The 10,714-nt window shown below is 40.8% G+C and overlaps 1 protein-coding gene across 3 annotated transcripts in view; it reads left to right on the forward strand.

Moving 5' to 3' along the window:
- Nucleotides 1-4,866, forward strand: part of LOC109206627 (WPP domain-interacting protein 2) — an 8,789-nt gene extending 3,923 nt beyond the window's left edge. The window contains exons 1-3 of one of the 3 annotated variants that reach the window (XM_019369466.1): nucleotides 7-140; nucleotides 392-1,459; nucleotides 3,954-4,866. In XM_019369466.1, the coding sequence (XP_019225011.1) occupies nucleotides 394-1,459; nucleotides 3,954-4,678 (1,791 nt within the window). In that variant the 5' untranslated portion in view covers nucleotides 7-140; nucleotides 392-393 and the 3' untranslated portion in view covers nucleotides 4,679-4,866. Of the gene's footprint in view, nucleotides 1-6; nucleotides 1,460-3,953 lie in introns of those variants that run through there. The other 2 variants (XM_019369467.1, XM_019369465.1) reach the window with 2 other exon arrangements.
- Nucleotides 4,867-10,714: the final 5,848 nt, after the last annotated feature.

Consider the following 10,714-nt stretch of genomic DNA (forward strand, 5'->3'; position numbering starts at 1 on the left):
CCCCGCCCCCAGTTTTATCTGTTTCCCTAACTCCAATTTGGGCGGCTATAAATTTCCAAATCCAACCGACATCTAGGGTTTCCATTCTCTCCGAATTCATCACAAAGATCTTCAATCTAGGAATAATAATGAATGAAATGGTAAGCCCAGTTACTTTACGTGCTTCTCGGCCTCCTAATTTCTCACATCTGTCTCCTAAATCAACTGCAGTACAAGTTTCATAAACAATAAATTCAATTCAATTTTGTTCAGTATGATGATTATTAAGCTGCAAATTATCGAAAGCAGCGTAATTTATTTTATCGGGAATTCTTGTTAAGAGTCGTTATCCGTGAGCTGGAATGATGGTTGCTTGTTCTCGATCTTGATCTTCGCTCTTCTTCATCTGTAGTGATGGACTTGGATGATCAAAACTCAGCTCTTAAATCGGCCCGACATAATGAAGCAATGACCACCCCTCAAAGCAAGATTGGAAGTAATGGGTCTAGTACTCCTGTGGGTAATAACAGTAATAATAATAAATTGGATGATGTAAAAGGCAAAGGAATTGAAATTAACGGGCCAGTGGATAATTCACCTCCACTGGTGAAATCCACTCCAACAAGTAAAGGATTTGGGTTGAAGAAATGGAAAAGGATTAAGCGAGGAGCGCACAAGGATCATGGGGATAGTAGTAGTAGTAGTATAAACAGTGATAAGTTGTTGAAACGTGGTTTGGCGAATCCGGTTGCTATTTCAGCAAAACCTGTACATTTTTCTGCTGGAAGCATCCAAAGAAGTGATGGGTCTGTTTCATCTACAAATGCAGTATTCAGGAGTCCAGGAGTTCTGGTCGATGGATTTGGTGTAATTGGTGATTTGACCTTCAATGCTGTGTCGGAATCAGAGAACAGCGAGGATCGTAGTAGTAAGTCATCTACTGCAGCTAGTGCTCCAAAGGCGAGGTATGAAGCACCTGTTGTCCTGGGTTTTTCGTCTGACATGCATCAGTTGAGAAGCTTGAGTGGGAAGAACTTGGGAACTTCAGCTCAGCAAGCTCATCAGGGAAAGGGTCGGGCTGAAACTAGTAAAAAGCCTAGAGGAGAAATGGTCAAAGTCGAGAAGGAAAACTCTCATTCCAGCATGGAATCTGACTCGCGAAGTTCTAATTTTCTCTTTATGCAGGGTAGTGACTATGTTACAAGTAATGATACAAAATGTGAAAGGTCAATGATGTATGATGGAGAATTCAGTGATGAAGCTCAGGATAGAGAAAGACCAATTGGTGAGGAACTTCACGCTGGTCGCGAGAGAGGAAATGATAGGGAGTCTGAAAATGTGTCACAAGAAGATTTAGTTGCTGAATCACCATGGGAGGTTAAGGAAGAGAAGAGTGAGAATCAAGGCTCGTTCACTGATCACGATCCTCTGATGGAGTCTATCTTCAACCTCCAGACTGCTCAGGAAGCTCTTGAAAGAGGTAGATCCGAATATTTCAAGTTTACTTCTGCTTGTATGACAGATATCGATGTAGGTCATGAATCTTGTTCTGCTTTGCATCTTCTGTATGTTGCATTTAGCTGTATCTTTCTGGTTGAATCAATATGCTTAGAGGAGTGGCACTTATGTTTGACATCTACCGATTTGGGCATCTCTCAAGAAATATATGCTAGCATTATGGCAGGAACAATAACATCAAGTCTGTAAGTCAGTGGAAAAAATGTCCGGAGGTAGCGTTCATAATCCTAATAATGTGCATATACCTAAAAAATGATTTGGAGACCACTTACCCTTTCTCCTCTTCAGGAGGCATTTAATCGTGTATATTTGATTATCATGCTGTTATGCGTGTATATTTCGGACCATGTTCTTTTCTTTTCTAAAAGCAGTTTTTATGTGCCGTAGTGTCATATATTTTGCAATTTACTTATAAATAAATGTCATATTCTTTGCAATTTACTGATTCTTTATAATTATTATTGGTATAACAACTTCCGGTTCAAGATTATACTGCAAAGGGTTTGATGTTTGATAAATTTCTTTTAGCAATATCAAATCTTGTTGAGAACCAATTTTCTGACACAGAGGACATTTTTCAACTTGAAGCATGTCCATGTCCAACGAATCAATGGGCAATGTTCAATCTCATGTTAATTTGAAACATTCTACATAGCGTCTTACCTTTCTTTGTCTGTCTGGACTTGATGCCACTCCCTTCTCTGACTCCCTCAAACAAAAGTGTAACTTAACAATAAAAAACAGTATGTTTTCACTTCTTTTATCTGCATCCAAGCCTATCATTTATATCTGTTTTAGATGTTATAGGATGGGCTTGGGACATTAGGGACTGTAATTTGAAGAATCGAGTTTCCTGACCGTGGTATAATTAGGATATCAATCCCACCTCCTTGGCCACCAGATTTCATTTTCCATAAATGGAAGATTGGCAACCAAGAACAGCTAGAAACTTAGATTGCTTGTGGAGAATCTTGTTAGTCGTAGCTGCATGTGCTGATAGGGTTTCTAGGAGAGGACTAATTATATTTTTCCTTCATTTGTAATAAATATCCCTCCGCAAGAAACATATTTGCCTTAGGTTGTTAACAGCCCTGTAGCAACTTTGGTGCTGAAAATTGGCTTCTTTGCTTAGTCATATTGGGTCTCGTCTGTCAGTGTAGTTAGTTATCCTCGCAAGGCAAGAGAGGCATCATCATTACATTTGGGACACATGGGTGAGAGGGATCTAAACCATTCTCAGCAAAAGAGGTCCTCTTTGCCAACAAAGAACTGACAGGATGGATAGGCTTCTAAATTTCAGGGTTAGTGCATTGTGTGACTCGAACTATTCTTACAAGGCTTGCTTGGAATTTCAGCCTGCTCCCGTCTCCATCCAAACCCCTTTTTCTCGTCCCCAACCCCACCCTAAAAAATGACTCATCAATGTCCAACTTTTTCACTGATTTTTCCATCATTGCGTTGTAACTTTGAATTTGCTTCCTCCTCCCAAAACCAAAAAAATAAATAAATGGTTTCATTGATTTCCCTGTTTCCATGGACCACACAAAAACTTTTCTTTGCACCAGACAAAGAAGCAAAGTCGTTTATGTGAGGTTGAGAGTCATGGTCAAATAAAGCTTCATTTCTTGCTTCCAAAGCATCGGATGGACGGGCTTATTCATCCCTGTCATTGACATATAAGAATATTTTCTTCATTGGAGTTTAAGATGTTTTGAGAATAGGAAAGAGCTCATTAGCAAGATCAAGTGTAACTATATTCTTTTACTTTCGTTTGGTCCACACAGGAGTTTAGTGAAGACGCCTAGCAGAATTTATTAGCTCCCTTCAGAATTAAAGGAATGTATTCTTTTGCTTTGTGCTGTACATAATCAGCACAATGTTAGTGCTGTTTCATCAGTAAAATTATACCTTTACCAATAAATTATATTTTCTTGGTGAGTTATTAGGTGTGTGTGTATATATATACACACATATATTTTAGCTTATTTTTCACTTTCGCTTTTATTTTATTTTGGTGTTGGTATGATAATGATATGAGCTGAGCTAGAGAAACAAGTGAGGATTCATATCGCCAACCCCTAATATATTTGGGACTGAGTCGTAGTTATTGGTTAAGTTATCGGTGTTGGTCCTATTTGATCTCAGGAGCACATTTAAGGGAAGTGCATATATATCTTATGAAGTCGTTGACCGGTTTCTTTTCTGTGCTTGCTCTTGTTTTTGGATGAGATTTATTATGTCATGTTTTTATATGCTTAAAGAATTTGTTACTGATCTGTTTAGTTAATAACTATATCCATTGACTTTTGGTGGTTGACAAACATTTTCCTTGGCTTTCCTGGTCTGTCTGCCAATTTAATCATATATACCATTGACCATTTTAAGAAGACAATTACTCGTTGAATTACTTATATCCATTCAACTGGACTAAATTTGTTGGTGTGCTTTCTCTACAGAACTTCAGAAATTCAAAGAAATCGGAAAAGATGTTATCTTTGGCCATTCACTTGAGGATGTTGGTATACCTTCAGATTTCACTTCAGATCTCCCTGGACCAAACACATCTGAGCAGTCACAGCACAGGGATGGTGCTCGACATTCTTTTAACTCCTTGGGGTCTGAAGTGGTTAGCCTAAAGCGGAATATAATACTGTTGCAACGCAAGCTTCAGAAGGCAGCAGACCGAGTTAAGTCCAAGGAAGCCAAAGTTACTGAACTGGAAGCCATACTAGGTAGTAGCTCAAAGAAGGAAGAAAAGACTATTGATACCATGCACCAGAGTAGTAGAGACATGGAAAGTGAGCTTGAGGGTCTTTTCAGACAGAAGATTGAAGCTGAAGTTCAGTATTTGGCAATATCAAGAACAGCCCAGAAGTTGAGAGCTGCAGCAGTTGATCAAGCTACCCTCTTGGAAGAACAGAAGATCGTAGCTTCAGAACAAGCACAGATAGTGCACAGGCTTGGAGATGCAGAAGCAAAGGCTGCAATGCTCAAGACACAAGCTGAGAAGTTGGAAAGTTACTGTGAAGATATAGCAACAACCGATGAAAAGCTAAAGCTACAGAAGAATGTCTACAAGTACAGTTCTTGTTTTCTGATACAGTTGGTGCTGCTGGCTATTGTCGTTGGACTGTTTCTGATGCAAACGTCACATAATTATGCTGAAGTTGTACCCACATGATATTGAGAAGTTCTTTTCTTTTCTTTTTCTTGTATTATCAACAACGTCGTGTGCAACGTTAGATTAGTATGTAGTAGATGTTTATAGCTAGCTTAAATACCATCTTCTCAAGTCTATCGAAGAAGATTCGTTGGTCCATAAGTTGAGATATTGTTTCTATAAAAGGGTGAGCACCTAGAAGTTCTTTAGCTGGTCCCATATTATTCATCCAATTGTTAGCTTAGCCACTACTAGAAATAGTAGCCGATAAAATGTAATATTTATATATATATATATATATATATATATATATATATATATATATATATATATATATATATATATATTGCACTTTTTGGTTAGCGAACGCAATTAAATTTAGCCGATTGGCCAATTCTGTATTTTACCCGCTCTATATCCCCATTTCCAAGGTCGAATGGTCTAATTGAATTCGAATTGCAATAATCTCCTTCCTTTGAAAAGTGCACCTTACGCCGGCCAATTGATTGTGGATTGGCTTGGTCAATGGGCCAAGCATATGATATGACTGATGTACAAAAATGGCCACCTTTTAGCCTTGCAGAAGTTGGTCAGTATCAAAAAAAGACCAGCAGGATGAAGTTTGAAAAGGTCACACGTCTGAAATTTAAAACTCAAAACTAACATTCAGACCGCGAGCTATGTTCTTCGAAAAATGGTCAACTTCTAAATACGAGGCCATAAAAGTGGCCACATGGTGTAAATAATACTACTACTGTACTGTTTGGGACATGGTATAGTATAACCAGGTCTAATCGTGTCTATGTCCTAACCCTGCCTATTAACCATGCCCCTCCATAAGATGGCTCAAGTGATGACCCATGATAACCATGTACGAGCCCCAAGCGAGTGAAACTTGTCCCTCATTTCATACCTCAGTCTGGTACCCATGAGTTCTAGCCCCATGACTTTTTCCGTGTTCAATTCAATTCTTTTTTCGTCCCCAGTAGTACTTTAGTGTGACAAATAAATACTAAATTACATTGTTGTTGATCAGTTATGTATCATTTTCTTTTTAAGGAATTACATGAAGTTTATACTTAAGAAGGGAATAGTTTAGCTTAGAAAATCACAGAGTCAAATAGGTACTGAAAACTATACTGAAAGACTGCCTTACGAAATATAAGAAGTTATGAACACAATGAAAACCTTACTGAAACATACATCAGTTCGTTACTAGCTCAATACCCTTAAGTTTAAATTTGTAAGACACTTCAACGATTTGACTTCCAAGAAAATGGAATTCACGTCAATCAATCTTTAAATGGCATTAAGATATAAGATTGAATATCAAAATGTCGCAATCAGGTTGGTTTATAGATTTTAAGTTACTACATCTCTCATTTCTAAACTTACATATTGAGAAGCAATTGTCAAGCATGCTCATATCAAAAATTAAATGCCATAAGCAAATCTCCTAATTTCTCGCGTCAATCAAGAGGCATGATCGAATCTTCTCAAATTCATCCCTTTTACAGTTCATTTGTATCTACTTAACTCATAAATCTTTGTTCTTTAATGAGTAGAATAAATTCATTGTTTACCCTTAAAATTAGATAACAATTAAACTTATAATGTTGTTTTAAGGACACGTGATTTCACCTAATACCAATTGATAAATGTAGAGATTAGTAATATAAATTAACAATAAGATAAAGCAAACCAATGTTTGAACAAAATTCATCCATCGAGCTTGAATACCCTCGAACTGATTGGTTCAAGAACAGTTAAAATATAACTAGCTGATGAACAAGAAGATGAACTAAAGAAAAGGCGTTACATTGCTTTGATATCTCAGAGTGTAAGGTGTCTACAAAATGATTAGAACCCTCTTTATATAGTAGAGGAATCCTATCTATGGTACAATTCTAACTACGGAAGTAAATCCCGTGATTAGCCTAAACAACCGCCCTTGATTTGATCTGTTTCGGGATTTCCGCCATGATCTTCGACCGGTCACGGATAGCTCGCTTTTCTGTTATTGCGCTTTGCTTGAAGTCTGCCCTATTTGGTCTCGATTGCTACTGGCCTCGATCTCGACAAGCACCTCGATTCTCGAACTTGGTATCTTGTCCTCGTGCTCTGGTCTGATCCACTACGAGGCCGACCTTCGATGCAACTCCCTGGTCTCGATCAAATAGTAAAATCGGGTAGGACCGGTTTTAACCGTATACAGATAGTCCCCTCGTTTTTTGGAGTGTAATGACAAGAAATGAATTGAGTCCTCGGTCTTTTCCTCGATTTGTCATGATGTCATCATCATGACGTAAGCGATATAGGTGACCGAAATGTCCCGTCAACGCAGTTCCCCAGGTCGTTAATGCTTGTCAGTTGACGGTCGGCCACTAGTGGTCTTGAACCGTCACCGTGAATCTTATAAATAGATCCTTTTTTCACTTTCTTAAACTTTACTTTGAATTTTTCCGGTACTAATCTTCAAAACACTTTTGAGTTCTTCAAGTTTATCTGCAAATCTTCAAGTTCTTCGTCTGTAAATCTTCCAAGTTTGATTACTAACCTTTTTTCAAACACCAAACATCACCGTTTCCCTTTGTTCATAAAAAATATAAATGGCCAAAACACCTAAAACCGTTCCAAAGAAGGATAAAGCTTCCTCATCTAAGCCGACTGGCGAACAACCAGTGGTAGAGCCACGCACTGAGGAACTCTTTCCTCCGCCGTGTGTCCTTGACTCTGATTTTAAAGTTGAAAAGACCTCCTCGGTCCTGGGCCGATGTGAGCCAATGTCGAGGTACATGTGCACAATCACCAGTGGCCTTTTAAAACAAGTTAAAAAGAACTACAACTGGGTAGACAAGATCGTGGTGGTGCCCTCGCCCGAAGAGTCAATCACTACGCATGTGGCGGGGTTTTTGAGCGTTGACACCTACCCTTTCACATTCGGTCCTCTAGACCCAATCATCGTGGACTTCTGCAAGAAGCACGAGGCCACCCTCGGCCAGATTTACCCTTTTTTTTGAGGATAGTGACATTGCTTAGATTTTTTGTGAGCAAAGTCGAGGGGCTTCCCTTCACCCTAGACCATCTCATTCGTCTGTATAGCCCCCGACTTTATCGAGGTGGTCTAATAAATCTTTAACTTCGGTCTACGAAGGCGGTCTTCTTGAGCACGGATGAGGATAGGAACCGGGGCTGGATGGGCCGATTTGTCCGAGTGAAGACCTCGGACCTGATCCCGGCCGAGAGCATGCCATTTCCGGAGAAATGGAATATGGAACGTGAGTACAATTCCACCTTTTAACTTTTGTTTATTGTCTTCTCTTTTTTTATCCTTTCTTGCCGATGTTTTACTTGGCGCAGCCGTTACCTGGATGCCGGGTGCGATCCCCCATCTAGAGAACTGGGTCAGGAAACTGGTGTCGACATCGACACACGCTGAGCGCACATGGAGCAAATTGTCGAAGGGTTTATGGGAGGCACGAAGCCATGGTAAGTTTTCGTGTAATCTAATAACTCCAATCTCTGTTCAAAGTTTCTTTTGATTCCATTTTCCCTCTTTTCGCAGGCCTTGGGAAAGACGTGCCGATGAGGCCCCCATCATGTGATGAAGAAAACCTTCCCCAACCGTCCGCTTCGAAACAGAAGAAAGAGCAGAAAAGGAAAGAGGTTTCGAGCTCCACGAACCTGGATGAGCAAAAGCCTAAAAAGAGGCGAACCCGCAAGGGGGATGTTATACCTTTATTGATGAATTAATCATCTGACTACGAGATGAGCCCGAAGAGGGTGAACAAGAAGAAGAAAAAGAAGATGATTCAGGGTTGGTAGCCCGTACTCGAGCTAGCACTGGGGCTAGGAAGGCTTCGGAGCCAATGGGGATCGATACTGACCAGTCTAAGCTCGATGAGGTAGAAGAGGACGCTTCGGCCCAAGTCCCCGTACTGAAAGGTGTTTTTCCTCAGGGTGAAGAGGCCGTTGAAGAGGCAGTGGGTGTCGTGCTCGAGGCTCTTCGAGATGAAGAGAACGCCTCAAGTGACCCATTTGGGGCAATTGAAATTGGAGATTCCCCGTCGCTTCCTTCTTTTTTCGAGGGGACAATTCAGGAGGCTCAGGCCATGAAGTCTCCTTCCATAGAAGGAGCCCACGGAGGGGAGGACCTTTTCCGTGGCTGCTTTACTGGGATCGAGGACATCCCTGGCTCGAGCGACTTGGAGACATCGAGGAAAGATTCAGGTGGAGCGCCGAGTCTCTTCAATGAGGAACAGCAGGCTCTGAATTGGGTAAGATTTAATTCCCCTTGTTGATATCATGTTTGCATTTTTTCCCTTCTTCGTCGAATTCCTTTTAATCTATCTGTGTAGGCCTTGGCGCTTTATCAGGAGGCATTCTCCAAATCTCGCGCGTAACTTAGTCGGTATGAGACCAACATTCAAAGGCTTACCGACGAGAAGAATGCCTTTGAAATTCTTAGTGGGCGGAAAGAAGAGGAAATCAAAGGCCTCCGAGCTGAAATAGCAGCGGCTCAGAAAGAACAGAACGAACTAACCAAGCAGGTAAATAAAGTCTTAGAAGCTCATGGCCTCAATTCGGGATTGGCGGCTAACAATTCGATCTCACAGGTCCAGCAACTGCACGAGACGATCGGGCAACTCCGTAAAGAGGTAGATGTGGTGAAGGCGGAAACCATTGCGTAGAAGCAAAATATGGTCCGCATTGCCTAATAGAAAGAGACTGTTCGAGCTCAGTTATCCCCAGCTGAAAGACAACTCCATAGTATGAAAGAAAAGAACTTGGCAGAAGCTAGGAAAATCGAGGAGCTCTATGCTCGGTTGGTCACGGATCTTGCAGTGGCAAAATCCGAGGCTAAAAAGGCTAAGGCCGTTGCTGAGGCAATCGTGGCCGTCTACCGATCCGATGTCGAAGCTGCTCAAGCTCGAGCAAAGTAAGTTGTTGATACTTCCCAGACTCGAGCATATTGGGTCACCGAGCTTACCAAGTGCCAGTCTCGAAGAGATACTCTTGAGGAGATTCATGCTCGTGGATTTAACCTTGCTGTCGAGATCAAGAATGCGAAAGAGCTTGAGGCTGAAGCCAACGTTGCTCTCTTCTGATGATGATGACTTTAGGAGCGTGAGTGGATCTGAGAGCAGAGGAGATCCCGATGGCGAGGATGTAGCTCCCTAGGAAAATTAGGCACTAAGGATTTTTCTTTTTTGATCTTTTGTGTAGGACCCTAACGATCCTTGTAAATATTTTCATATATATAAAAGATCTCTTTTCTAAAACTTGTCTTTATTTCAATTTCTGCCTCGTGCAAATTCTGTTTCGTCCATGTCTTGAAAACTTTCATAAGTACGAGGTTTGGGCAATTTGATCGAATTTGGACTAGTGTAGTCTTTATAATCGATCGATGACCCTCTTTATAATCGAACGATGACCCTTAGGTTTTAGTTGAGTGAAGATGACTTCTCGAACTCAAATAATGGAACGGCCCTTAGGCTCTTGAATTAGGCCGATATGGCCTCAAAAGAATGAATTTTTCCCTTTTCGACTTAAAAGGTTAGTCATATAAAAATGTGTTATGCCTTAGCATGAAATAGGGTTGTTCGAGAGTTCGAACAATCCGGTACCTCTTGGGGTTTTCGAGGGTTGATGTTATCAAAACCTTTACAATTTTGCCGAGGGTAGCCCTTTTAACCGGTTTTGAGAAGATATTAGAAGGCCTGTTTTATTACAGAATCCGGACGTCTTCGAACCGTGGTAGGTTTGCCGTAGCCTTTAATTTGGGATTGTCACACCTCCTTTTTCACTACACCCGCAAAGGCGTAAGGAATTTTTCCACTTAAAGGACAATCGGAATGGGATTTATTATTAAGATTTTAGAGTCGCCACTTGGGAGATTAATGGTCTCCCAAGTCACCGGTTGAGTCCCGAACCGAGGAAATTATGACTCTGTTTAACAGTCCGTGATCCAGAAATCCGAGTAAGGAATTCTGTTAACCCGGGAGAAGGTGTTAGGCATTCCCGGGTTCCGTGGTTCTGACACGGTCGCTCAACTGT

This window comes from Nicotiana attenuata, unplaced genomic scaffold, assembly GCF_001879085.1.
Source record: "Nicotiana attenuata strain UT unplaced genomic scaffold, NIATTr2, whole genome shotgun sequence".
NCBI classification, from domain to species: domain Eukaryota; kingdom Viridiplantae; phylum Streptophyta; class Magnoliopsida; order Solanales; family Solanaceae; genus Nicotiana; species Nicotiana attenuata.